At 46.2% G+C, this 13,829-nt stretch overlaps 1 protein-coding gene and 1 long non-coding RNA gene across 3 annotated transcripts in view; one reads left to right on the forward strand and one right to left on the reverse strand.

The window, feature by feature from the left end:
• The window catches only part of LOC137376417 (uncharacterized), a 106,364-nt gene that overhangs the window by 66,287 nt on the left and 26,248 nt on the right, over positions 1 to 13,829 (forward strand). The window lies entirely within an intron of this gene.
• Positions 1 to 13,829, reverse strand: part of LOC137376414 (uncharacterized protein C2orf73-like) — a 128,581-nt gene that overhangs the window by 11,462 nt on the left and 103,290 nt on the right. For both annotated transcript variants that reach the window (XM_068044933.1, XM_068044932.1), the window contains exon 4: positions 3,981 to 4,096. In XM_068044933.1, coding sequence (XP_067901034.1) covers positions 3,981 to 4,096 — 116 coding nt within the window. The remainder of the gene's footprint in view (positions 1 to 3,980; positions 4,097 to 13,829) is intronic.

The raw sequence follows: 13,829 nt of genomic DNA on the forward strand, positions 1-13,829 counted from the left end.
GCCACTTCTTTTAAGACCCTAGTATGCAAAGCATTTGGTCCAGGGGACTTGTAAGACTTTAGTCCAATTAGCTTTGCTAGTACGACTTTAATCTTCATATAGACTGGGATAATGAAATTGGCAAGAGTGGTCTAGAAAATGAGTTTGTAGAATGTTTTGGGAACAGTTTCTTGGAGCAATACGTCATTGGGAAAATGCTGGCATCCATCATGAAGGAAGAAGTAGCAGGACATTTAGAAAATCATAATAGAATAAAGCAGAGTCAACATGATTTTATGAAAGGGAAATTGTGTTTGATGAATTCATTGGAGTTCTTTGAGAATGTAACAAATAGGTTGGATAAAGGGGAACCAATAGATGTAGTGTATTTGGATTTGCAAAAGGCATTCAATAAGATGCCACATAAAAGGTTACTACACAAAATAAGAGCTCATGGTGTTGCGGGTAATATATTAGCATGGATAGAGGATTGGCTAATTAACAGGAAACAGAGTCAGGATAAATGGGTAATTTTCAGGTTGGCAAACTGTAACTAGTGCTGGGCCTCAACTATTTACAATCTATATTACTGACTTGGATGAAGGGACAGAGTTTATTGTAGCCATAATTTGCTGACAATACAAAGATAGGTGGGAAAGCAAGTTGTGAGGAGGACACAATGAGTCTGCAAAGGGATATAGATAAGTTAAGTGAGTGGGCAAAACTGTGGCAGATGGAGTATAATGTGTGGCAAAATGTGAGGTTGTCCACTTTGGTAGGAAGAATTGTTACGAAGGTTCCCTTTTTTTGTTAAAATTTGAGAATTTATATTTTAAAACTGAGAAGGGATTCCTTGGATGCTGGAAATGTAAACAGTTACTGGAAGGCACCTGTTTTCAAATAAAAACTCAACAGGGGTTGTTTTGACCTGGAGAGATGTTTACAAAGAAGTGGCAAGCTAAGATTTATAGATGTCATGAGACTGGACTTATGGAAACATTTTAGTTTCAATCTGAACTGTTAAAAAAGCCAGTTAATGGTTTTGCCTGGAATAGAATTTGCCTGCTCATCTGTCTCTTGAAAACAAACCCTGTATACAGTGTGGCAGTTTCCTATTTCCTCTTGTATTTGAAGAACGCTTGCATGTTTAATGAACTTGCATGTCAAATGTGTGGAACTGAAACTTTTGTTGCTGCATTCCTGCAGTAAGAATTATCTGGAGCTGCATCTCTTGGAAAGCCTACCCAAACTGATCTTCAATATCCCCTGGAAGGAACTGTTCTGGGATGATCCTAGTGACAGCCGCTTATTCGCATTTAGGACACCTAACCAACACAAAGGACATCCTTCCATACCTTCTTTTCAGCCTAAGTGTTTTTTTTTTTAATTCCTTCTATCTCTTTGTAACAGCTGTAAACAAAAATCCCTTTTATTTTTCCCGGTTAACCGGTTGTGTATGTGTGTGTGAGGGCTAGGATAAATAAGGGGCTTTAATATTTCAATTTGTGTGTACATTTTACCTTAGAATTGGTTAAACGTGGTTTATAATAAACTGATAATCTTGTTACTTATTAAAGAAACCTGGTTGGTGCATTTATTCTGGGAAAAAATAGAGTATATGATTGACTGTTTCGATAAGTGGGAAAATGTAAATATATGTTGTGACCTGTGGAGAAGTGGGACTGAATTAACAGTGCACTCCTCCCAGTTTGGTCATAACAGAATAGAAAAGCAAAATATTATTTAAATGGAGAGAGACTACTGAATTCTGCAGTACAGAGGGATCTGGCCATCCTCACACATGAATCACAAATTTAGCATTTGGGTACAGCAAATACTTAAGATGGCAAATGGAATGTTGGCCTTTATTGCAAGGGGATTGAGTATATAAGTAGAGAAGTCTTGCTACAACTGTACAGGGCATTGGTGAGTCCACACCAAGGTGGGGGGGGGGGATTTTATGCTCTCCCCACGGTGAGCTTGGAGGTGGGGGGGAACAATTAATCATGTACGATGGTGGCAGGTAGAGACCCCGCCACCTTCCCGTCTCCATCCCAATTCAACCCGTGGCGGGAAGGCCTGTGAACGGCTTTCCTGCCCCGCTGCCAATTGAGGCTATTAAGTGGTACTTAATGCCTAATTAAGGCCCTCATCCTATCTCTGCCGGTATTAGCCCAGCAGGCGGGCCTGTCGCCACACAGGGAACACAACAAGCAAACCCATATGGGTTGTTTGCCAGCTCCCAGGGGAATCCCTCGTTCAAAGGCATAATGCCTGATCGAGGGTCCTGGCATTGGGAAGGGGGGCCAATGAGAGCCACTTCCTCGCCCTTGCTACCGACCCTCCTATAGCCTCCTCCCCCCACGACCCCCACAACCGTGAAACCCCTCCCACCATGACTCACCTGTGGCATGGGTCCCTCGACGACCCTAGGCCTCAGGTGGGTGCATTATCGGCAACAGCCACCTCCTCCGTGGTGGCGTTGCTCAGTAAAAGAGTTGCCAACTTCTGATTGGCCAGCAGCTCTCAGCAGGATGGACTTCTAAACTTGGGGTCCATAATCCCAGGGAAGGCCTGCCACTATCCATTGAAGTGCCTGACACGTAATATGGTGGACCTTCCCACAAAGACGGCACAGGACTCTCGCCGGCTCTTCAACTGGTGGCCGAGGCCCCCGTCACTTACATAAAATCCGCACCCACCCCCCCGCCATAATACTGAGCGTTGTTTTGGTCACCTTATTTAAGGAGGGCTATACTTTCATTGGAGACAGTTCAGAAAAGATTCACTAGGTTGATTCCTGGGATGAAGGGGTTGCCTTATGAGGAAAGGTTAAGCAAGCTGGGCCTATACTCATTGGGGTTTAAAAGAATGAGAGGTGATCTTATTGAAATATCTAAGATTCTGAAGGGGCTTGACAGGATAGATGCAGAGAGGACGTTTCCCCTCGTGAGGGAATCTAGAACTAGGGGGCACAGTTTCAGAATTAGGGGTCTCCCATTTAAAATGGAAATGAGGGTCTCAGAGGGTTGTTAATCTTTGGAATTCTGATTCCCAGAGAGTAGTGGAGCCTGGGTCATTGAATACAATTAAGGCTGAGTTAGAGACAAATTTTTGGTCTGCAAGAGAGTCCAGAGTCAAGCAGGAAAATGGGGTTGAGGCTACAAACAGATCAGCCATGATCTTATTGAATGGTGGAGCAGGCTCGAGGGGCTGTATGGCCTACTCCTGTTTTTACTTCTTTTCTTCTTACAATGCTTTTTCTGTGAAATGCCAATGTATGTCTGACATTACCAGTGTTTTTGGGATTTTCTTTAATTAATTTATTATTTAGAGATACAGCACTGAAACAGGTCCTTTGGCCCACCGAGTCTGTGCCAACCAACAACCACCCATTTATACTAATCCTACATTATTCCCTACCACATCCCCACACCACTTACCTACAGTAGGGGCAATTTACAATGGCCAATTTACCTATCAACCTGCAAGTCTTTGGCTGTGGGAGGAAACCTGAGCACTTGGCAGAAACCCTCACAGTCACAGGGAGAACTTGCAAACACCGCACAGGCAGTACCCAGAACTCAACCTGGGTCGCTGGAGCTGTGAAGCTGTGATGCTAACCACTGCGCCACTGTGCTGCCCAAATATTTTCAATTTGACTTTAAGTATCTAGTGTTTCATTATGGGATGAATGGTTGACTCCTCCCAGCGCTTCCCAGCTTTTCCTTATTTGTTCTTGGTTTTCCTTTCCCAGTTCAGCTCTTTTGCTCACATTGGCCAAGATCAACCAGTTCAACTCAGATTGGGAGTTTAATCTGGGACCTTACTGAGCTGTTTGGCTTCATTCCACACCAGACTGCATTAACCTACTTAGCCACTAAAGAAGTCTCTTCAAGCACATAGTCCATGAACTTCCTTTGATACAGATTCAGTAATTACTCACTTATTACTTTAATACAGTTTGCACATAAACCTTACAGCTATAAACCCTGCCTTACCTTTCCTCTGATGGGCTCATTTGGATACTTTCTTGCATCATATTGGTGAGTGAAAGATATATATTCCCGATAAACCTTTGGAGGAGATAGTAACTCATTGGGATCCACCTGTGGAACTTGGTGACAATTTCAAGAAATAGGTAAGTTCAAAACCAAACAAAATACTATGTACAAGAGCCTACTATTAGACTACTTAATGCAGCGTGTCACCGTTGTATACTTCATTTCCAGTGCTGTCAATACAATTGTGCTTCATAAACTGATCCCAAAATTGAGAGCTCTCAGTTTACTGAAATGGTATAATTGAGGAGCAGTAGGTGTTCAATTTTATGATAGAGTATTTCAATGGCATAAGACCCAACAGTTCATTTCAGCTAGAGTCATGCAATCTCATGCCACTTTGCTGGTACATTAAGAATTTTGTTTCATAATCATTCAATTCCACTATTTCCTATGCTTTCAAAGGTTGCTCTTTCTTGATATGTCTGTATATTATTAAAAATCGGTAGGTCGGTCATCATTCCATTCAAAAATTCTGTCAATAATATCAATGACTTTTCCAATGTTAATTGTCTCCACATTTTTGTGACACTTGCCCTGTCACGTTATAACAGGAGTTTCCATTAATGTGATAGGCTGTGATGCTGCAGTTGCAGAAGCTGACCATCTGTGGAGCAATCGCTTTTTTATGTTCCTCATTCTTCATCTTCGTAAAGGCAAGTCTTGGAGGTATATAAATAATTCTCTGTCTAAATACATTATTTAGTAGAACTTTTAAAGTCAAATGACAGCCTATGTGATTGTGACAAAGGTAAAATATCTCTCCTCATCCTTCTAGATCTGTCTGCAATCTTTGATATGGTTGACCCCACCATTCTCCTCCAATGCCTCTGTCGTTCAATACTTGCCTGGTTCCACTCTTATCTATCCAATCATAGCCCGAGTATCACATGCAATGATTTATCTTCTTGCTCCCGCACCATTATCACAGGTGTCCCCCAAGGATCTATCCGTGGCCCCCTCTTATTTCTCATCTACATGCTGTCCCTCGGCAACATCATCTGAAAGCACAGCGTTAATTTTCACATGTATGCTGATAACACCTAGCTCTATGGGGCCCGGAGGAAGAGCAGCTCTCTGAGGAATAAGTACCATCACTTGATCTGAATCGCAAGCACCAGCAAACATGTTGGTGTTGCGCATACTGTCAAGAGGAGTATAGAGGGATCTGCACGTGATGGGCAGAAATGAATGGGTCCCTGGAGACGGGCTGGGAGGCAGGGGGGCCAACAGAATTGCAACAGAAGGCAGTGGGGCATGCGGAGGGCCTGTCACACTGCAATTAACGGAAAAGCTGAAGACAGATGTCCCGTCCAGAGGCCAATTGAGGCCCATAAGTGGCAAACCAGTAGCCACTTAAGGGCCTCTTCCTGCCGCTGCTGGAATTAAACTAGTGGCCAGTGGTGGGGGGGTGGGAGTGGGAACTCTACTATGCAGGGAGGTCACCCAGTAAAACAAGGCGGCCTCCCTGTGCTTTGCGGGGGGATGGAGGGGACCTCCTCTGTGGGCAATCTGAGGCCCACGGAGGGCCCCCAGTGACAAAGGAGAGTGGGCACTGGCTTTGCCAGGATAGTGGGCTTCTCCATGGTGCACTGTATGCATGTGGCGTTGTGGACATGCATCTCAATGCGGATATGTACCCCAACCGCATGGGGTAGCACTCACTCAACATGCAGTTGGTGTGATATGCAACTACGCACAGAACATCATGTTGCTGAATGCCTGCTAACCTGGCAGCACCCACAATGCTCTCATCCTGCACTGGTCTGCACTTCTAGCCATCTTCGAACACTTAAAACCAAAGGGTGTTGAGGACTATCCACTGTAGACATGGTTAACAACTCCACTCTGCCACCTGACCACATGTGGGCCTGTGCTCCTGCAATGACAGCTATGCTGCAACTAGGAAGATTGCGAGCAGACCATCGGCACGCTAAAACAACAGTTCCAATGGTTGGTCCACTCAGCCCTTTAGTACACTCCAGTGTGTCTTCCGATTTGTGGTGGTCTGCTGTATCCTCCACAATCTGGCCATCAAGGAAAAGGCCTTGGCATCAGGGCTTTGATAACCACCTCATGAGGAGGAGAAGGAGGAAAGGAGGGGGCAGCCATCACGTTCACACTCAGGACAGGCTGCCCATGAGCAACACATCAGACTCCGTTTCCCCTGAAGAAATCCGCAGATCCCTGTGACTCAACACTGCCCCCATCTTACCACCATTCTGTTACAGGTCATGACAACGTCTTCTTGGCCACAATCCTGAAATAAAATACACCACAAAGCAACCATTCCATGCCAACCTTATCCACCAACACTTTGAATAATTTATTCAACACAAAATTATTTACCCTTGTGCATTCCGCAGGGCTGTCTTGTGGATTGCCTGTCTTGCGGGTGCCATTGACTGGCCTAGTGCTCCTACATAGTGCTATCCTTGTGGCTGCATCATGGCTGGTAGCAGGCTGCTGACTTTCGATGGGGCGGTAAACTGCAGATGGCCTTACAGGATGCCCCGGAGCAGCTTTGGTCTTAAGGGCTTGGCTTCGGACTGCACAACCTCAGCATGAGCGGGCACAGTCTGGCTTGGCTGGAGTGACAGTGATGGCAGCTTGAATGCTGTCATCCTCGGAGGAGCCACTGCCATTGCCCTGGGGCTGTGCTTCAGCAATCCTAGTAATTTGCTGGAGCACAGATTGCTGGACTGCTGTTAGACCCTAAAAGTATCCACAGGCATTATGGCAGCATTCTGAGCCTGCATGGCACTAAGCTGGGCTTGTATGACAATAAGCAGAGATCTCATAACCTCCTGCCTTTTCCTGTACATTGCCACATCAAAGTCCTCATGAATCCTCTGCAACAGGACTTACTTGCATTGGAGGCAATTTAGAGAAGGTTCTCTAGGTTGATTCCTGGAATGAAGGGTTGTCTTACGAGGAAAGGTAGAGCAGGTTGGGCCTATACTCATTGAAGTTTAGAGGAATGAGAGGTGATCTTATTGAAACATATAAGATTCTGAGGGGGCCTTACAGGGTGGATGCTGAGGATGTTTCCCCTCATGGGTAATCTGGAACTAAGGGGCATAGTTTCAGAATAAGGGGTCATCCATTTAAGACGAAGATGAGGAGGAGTTTCTTCTCTCAGAGGGTCATGAATCTTTGGAATTCTCCGAGAGCAGTGGAGGCTGAGTCATTGAATATATTCAAGGCTGAGATAGACAGATTCTTGAACTACAGGGGGGTCAAGGGTTACGGTGAACAAGCAGGAAAGTGTGAGGGCAAGATCAGATCAGCCATGAGCTTATTGAGTGGTGGAGCAGGCTCGAGGGGCTGTATGGCCTTCTCCTATTTCTTATGTTCTTACCGTCTGTGGCCTCACCCTCTGGGGAGCTGGCACATGCGCTAGCCTTTCCCCCTGGTCTGGCTGCAACCCACTCATGCAGAGTGACTGATCTGGCTGAATTTAGTCGAGCCGGGTCGAAAAGGTGATGGGAACTCCACCTTGGCCTTTCAGAGTGCCCCAGCATAATTCAATGGTGCTCAGGCACTTAAGTGCCTGAGGGCCAGCAGCTCCCTAGTATTGGCAGCACCACCGGGAGTGGTGGCCACTGCTGATATCATAGGAGCATAGGAGGACTGGAACCAGGCTCAGCGCGGGAGCAGATATAAGTGAGGTAGGGTTGCCAGGGCCAGTCCAGCAGGCCCCGGTGATGTGGGGGGGGAGCGGGTGGGGTCTTTGCCACTGGGAGTTCTCCATGGGCCTCAGATTGCCCACGGTGGAGGTCCCCTCCTCCCCAAGCCCATAGGGAGGCTGCCTTGATTTACTAGGCAACCTTCCTGCATAGCGGAAACCTCCCTGCATAGCGGAGGCCCCCCCCCCACCCCCACCACTGGCCACTGGTTTAATTCCAGTAGTGGCAGCAAGATGCCCCACATGGCTACTGGTTTGCCACTTAAGGGTCTCAATTGGCCTCTGGGCAAGAAGGCCATCTCCAGCCTTTCCCATCCCCAATTTAATCGCAGTGCAACGGGCCCTCCCCCCCCTGCCTTCTGTCACAATTCTATTGGCCCCCCTGCCTCCCAGCCTGTCTCTGGGGACCCATTAATTTCTGCCCATCACGTGCAGATCCCTCTATACTCCTCTGTATGCACTGTGCCAATATCTGAGCTGGTGGCTGCGACTCAGATCAAGTGACAGTACCTCTTTCTCAGAGGGCTGCTCTTCCTCTGGGCCTTCATCCTCAGGCACCACTGGCACCAGTTCTTGCGGATCTGAAGACATAAATACACAAGGAGAGGGTTGGGGTGAAGGATGTGGAGGTGGGTGGAAAGCAAGAGCTGCATGGTTACACCATCTGCAGCTTGTACATCATACCAAATTGCAGGATGCAGGTGAAATGGGATTTGAGAAAGTGCATAAGGTACGAAGCTACCATCATCCTGGATGGCTTCTGTGCCATTAACGCCGATCATGCCCCTCCAAGGGAGTGAGGACATGGAGCTATGCCTGTCCCCACCGAGTCGCTGCAGCTACCTCTTTGTCCAGCAAAAGAGAGGGGAAGGGTGTCAGTGAGCATGTTGCAATGTATTTGGGTAATGTGCATGTAATAGCTGAAAGTATATAGGGCGGCACAGTGGCGCAGTGGTTAGCACCGCAGCCTTACAGCTCCAGCGACCCGGGATCAATTCTGGGTACTGCCTGTGTGGAGTTTGCAAGTTCTCCCTGTGTCTGCGTGGGTTTCCTCCATGTGCTCTGGTTTCCTCCCACAGCCAAAAGACTTGCAGGTTGATAAGTAAATTGGCCATTATAAATTGCCCCTAGTATAGGAGAATATAAGAACAGGTGAAGATGTGGTAGGAATATGGGATTAGTTTAGGATTAGTATAAATGGGTGGTTAATGGTTGGCACAGACTCGGTGGGCCGAAGGGCCTGTTTCAGTGCTGTATCTCTAAAATAAAAAAAAATATATATGGAAGCTGCGAGATTTGGGTGTGAGGCTGGCAGCAGTGGTAAGTGTATGAGATGAGATAGAGCATATGACTCCTGGCATTGACCTCCATGACTATCTGCTCTCAATGCCTTTGTAGTGTATGTCTGGAGGGTCTCCTGGCCCCCTGTGGAAAGATGACCTCTCTCCTCTTTTCCATCTCCTGCAGTAAGGCCCAGTGCTGCCTCAGAGAACCTAGGAGCACTCTCTCTGACTGCCACTCCATTACTCCAGTTTCTTTCTGCTCCCAACGTCTTTCCCAGCCACTTCTAGCAGCTACTGCAGCCAGAATGCACCTCCCATTTACGAGGTGCAGGCTAATTTTAACTGGTGAGAGCCTCGCATGGACCTGGGCCCCCTGCTGAATATGCATGTTACAACCATGAAATGAGGAGGCATCATGAAGATTGTGTGCTACCTGCACCACTTCCATCGGACCACAATCCCTGTGCCCAGTAATGGGTCTTATCAAAATTCTCTCCCTTGTGGTTTAAGATAACAAACCCTTAATATAGTTTTTGTATCACATTTTTAGTTATTTATATTCCTGTGTATAATGTATCTTTTTACATATTGAACTAAAAATTCTGGGAAACCTTTAGTTCATTTTTCGAATGACAATTTAACAAAATATCGATTAAAAATTCAGTTCTGTTGCACAAAACATAAGAAGGTATGAAACAGGAGAAGGAGTAGACCGTACAGCCCATTGAGCCTGCTCTGCCATTCAATATGACCTTCAGTTTCAACTCCATTTCCCTGCCTGCTCCCATATGCCTTGATTACCCGAGTGAACAAAACTCTGTCTATCTCAGCCTCAGATGTATTCAATGATCGAGCATCCATAACCATCTGGGGTAGAGAATTCCAAAGATTCATCACCCTTTGAGAACTTTCTCCTCATCTCCATCCTAAATGCAGCACCCTTATTCTCAAACTGTCTCCCTGTGTTTTCGATTCCCCAGCCAGGGAAAACAAGCTTCTGGTGTCTACCCTGTGCCATGCAGGCCCCCATCGAACAAGAATGAGGCACACATTATTTTGCCACATGAACATTAAAACTTAAAATTGTTGCTGGGAAGAAAAGAGGGCCTATCACAAGGAATTGTCAGGTCCCTCGTCGGAAAGACTTTTTTTGCATACTGGCAGACAGTGTTGGAACAGAGGACCCAATCCCTGCCTTTCCAATACACAGAAGACCTGGTCAGTCCAGTTTAGTCACATTACTAACTGGCTGCTTGAATTTGAACTTGCCACAGAGTGTTTGAAACTCAGAAAGCTCTTTTCTCCTGGACTGAGAACACCTCTCTCCTGTCTGCTCCCACCTCTTTCTCACAGAACTGAAGACCCAAGAGAGAAAGTCTCCTACAGTGAAGAAGTTTTAAGAAGAATACTGGGTCCCAACGAAAAGCAAGACTACCTACAATCAAGGATGACAGCAAGTTCGAAGCACAGTAAAAACCCCTCTTCAGAGATTACCTCAAACCTCTCCATTTTATTTTTCTTCTGCTCTTTTCTGTCCCTATTTGCATGTGCATATTGCATGCACATGTTAGCATTTGCGCGTTGTATATCTGGAGGCATTAACCATATTCAAGTTGAAGTTTAAGTTTTAATAAATTTCATTTTTCTTCTTTAAACCTAAGAAAGTCTGTTTATGCTCATTTCTTTGCCTTATAATTGGAAAGTGGTGAACAAGGATTCACCAAGGGGAAGCTCAAAACATTGTGTTTAAAATTAAACCCTGTTACAATAAGACCAGCTGAAGACAGTAAAAGACCCCTAGGCAGTTTTCACGCCTGGTCATAACAGAAATTTGGGTATTAGCATCTGAAATTTTACCCACAGACAAACAAGAGGAATTGGAAGCGGGAAGCCAAATTGTTCCCAATCAAAGAAGAGCAAGATTAATACAGGTTTTCTTGTGGCTGTGTTTGATTGAATACTAACATGTCTGCAACTGAAGCGAGTAGCTCTCCAAGCCAGCGTGAAGTAACTTGGGATAAGTTAAAAGCACTGTTTATGGAGGAGTTGAGGAAAATGGCTGGGCAGTGTGGGATCACTGTACATAGCAAGGCTAGGAAGTCTGAACTCCTAAGGCTAGTGGCCAACCATTTTTCCCTTGAATCTGATGAAGCAGAAGCAGTGTGAGAAGCAGACCCAGACAGGGTACTGCTAGCAAAGATACAATTGGAACAGAGGAAACTTGAATTAGAAGACAGGAAAAGAGAAAGGGAGAGACAGGAAGAGAGAGAGAGAGGCAGGAGAGGAAGAAAGAGAGCCTTCCAAAAGGAACATGAAGAGAATGAAAAGCAGGAGAGAGACAGAGAGAAAGAATATTCCAGAAGGAATCTGAAGAGAGAGAACTGAAGTGGCTTGAGTTAACTAGGGGGCAACAGAGTAACCCCAGTGAAAGCATGGCCAATATGGAGGAGCATAATTCAGGGCTGGGTACAAAATTGCTAAAACTTGCTCAATTAATTCCAAAATTCAATGAGGTAGATATGGAAGCGTTTTTGCATCTTTTGAGAAACTGGCAAGGCAGCTAAAATGGCTAGCTGAGACCTGGTCTCTCTTATTGCAAAGCAAACAAACCAGAAAAGCCCATGAGATTTATTGCTTGTTGCCAGATGAGAGTTCACCAAATTATGAACTGACCAAGAATGCTATCCTCGGAGCACACGAATTAGTACCTGAAACCTACCGCCAAAAGTTTAGAACCCTCAAAAAGCAAGCTAATCAAACTTATCTGGAGTTGAACGAAGTAAGCAGCTGGCTTTTGACCAGTGGCTGAGGGCTCTTAAAATACAGCTCAGCTGTGAGACTGTCAGAGAAGTAATCCTGTTAGAGGAATTTAAAAACTCTCTCCCACTCTCAATAAAGACCCATGTAGGGGAGCAGCGGGTTCAGGGAGCCCGGTAAGTGGCCATTCTGGCTGATGAGTTTGCTTTAATTTATAAGCCGGTTTCCCAGGGGAGAAACTTTTCTAATCACCCCCTCAAATCCAAAAAGGACAAAGGGTGGGAAGGTGATATCCACCCAGGTAGTCCTGGAAGAGAAAGGAAAGCAGGAGACACAGGGGGCCCTCCTCCAGCCAAAAAGGAAGGTGCTGTGAGCAAGAGTGAGACCTAGAGATCTGTGTGGTTCCATTGTAATAAGGCAGGGCATTTAAAAGCTGGCTGCTGGAAACTAAAGGGGAAACTTTTAGGATTAATCAGAGCACACCTGCTCAGTGAAGACAGGGACCCTGATGGAAAGCACAGCAGAACAAGCTGTGGCTTTAACTGCAATAAGAGTGCAACACAGGAAGCTTACTATGGCCAGTGCAGAAAAAGTTAACAGGATTCTTGTGTTAATAGGGTTTTGTGTCTAAAGGGAAAGTAACCCCATACCCCTAAAGTGGGGCAAGCAAGCCCATAGTGATCGGGACCGGTGACCGTAGGGATTGTCCCTAGTTTGCCTGTGGACGTGGTTGACCTGCTCCTAGGTAACGATCTGGCAGGGGTGAAGGTGGTAGTGCCCCCCACCCCAGTGGTGAAAGAAAGACCGCAGGAGGTCAGAGAAAGACAGGGCAGTGGCAGGTGATGGTCCTCTGCAGTTTCCCTGAATGTGTAATGAATCAGGCCATGATTGAACCAGCTCCCCCAGAGGAGACTGAATTGGCACTGCAGGCAAATGACCATGAGGTCTGTGTGTCCGAGACTTTCTTTGGGAAGTTAGAAGACCCAGGGAGTGAATTAAATAAGTTTTCCCTAGCTGAGGCTCAGCGAGCTGACCCAGTGTTGCGAGAGTTAGCACAGGCTGCCCAGTCTGAAAGTGAAGCAGAGGGAATCCCTGATTGCTACTATTTAAAGAATGAGGTACTGATGAGGAACTGGAGTTCTCCTCACAGACCTGAGAGTAAGGAGTGGGCAGTAGTTCACCAGTTAGTGGTACCGCAGAGGTACTGGAGAGAAATATTAAGAAGGGCCCAAAGACCTTAGTGGCTGTACATGCTGGTATACGAAAAACCAAAGCCCGCATATGTCAGCAGTTTGACTGGCCAAAACTCCACAAAGATGTGATGGAGTACTGCAAGAGTTGCCACATGTGCCAGGTTGAGGGGAAACCCCAACCTACAGTGAAACCTGCACCCCTAAGTCCTGTACCAGTGTTAGGTGGACCCTCCACCAGAGGGCTGGTGAACTGTAAGGGATCCCTGCCGAGAACCAAAGGGGACAGGCAGGCACAAGGCTGGAAAAAGGTTAGAAAGGGAGGGGGGAAAAGCGACCAAGAGGGCAGGTTAACAGAAGTCCAGGAGGAATCCTGGATGAAAACCCCTCCTGTCTGGTCAGCCAACCCCGAAAAATTTGAAATGTTAGCCCCTACATCCTCCTATGTAAATGCAGACACTAGAAGCACCCCACCAGAATTGCTAACAGCATTTACAGGAATCTGCAGAGACATATAAAGACCTCTGGGGGCAGAGAAACCGTGAGGTTGATGCCTCACCTAGTCGAAGTGCCACAAGGGAGTGCCGTAGAGTCTGCACAAATACCTGCAGGTAGGAGTGTCCCAGAGGATAAGGGGAGACTAACAAAGAATCCTCCCCCACAGTCCGGAAGTCAAAAGACTTTGCATGACTCAATAAAGCACTGAAAAAGAGTTCAGAATAGACCCACCCACTACTGACTCTCCTGGAAAAAAAAAATTCCAATTCAGGACTAATTAAGCCTAACCATCTCAAAGACACCCTAGGCAGTCATGGAAATGGGAGAACTGAAGAAATCCTCCCGAAAGAACCACATGTTTATTGGGATGCCA

The sequence above is a fragment of the Heterodontus francisci genome, chromosome 13, assembly GCF_036365525.1.
Source record: "Heterodontus francisci isolate sHetFra1 chromosome 13, sHetFra1.hap1, whole genome shotgun sequence".
Lineage (NCBI taxonomy): Eukaryota > Metazoa > Chordata > Chondrichthyes > Heterodontiformes > Heterodontidae > Heterodontus > Heterodontus francisci.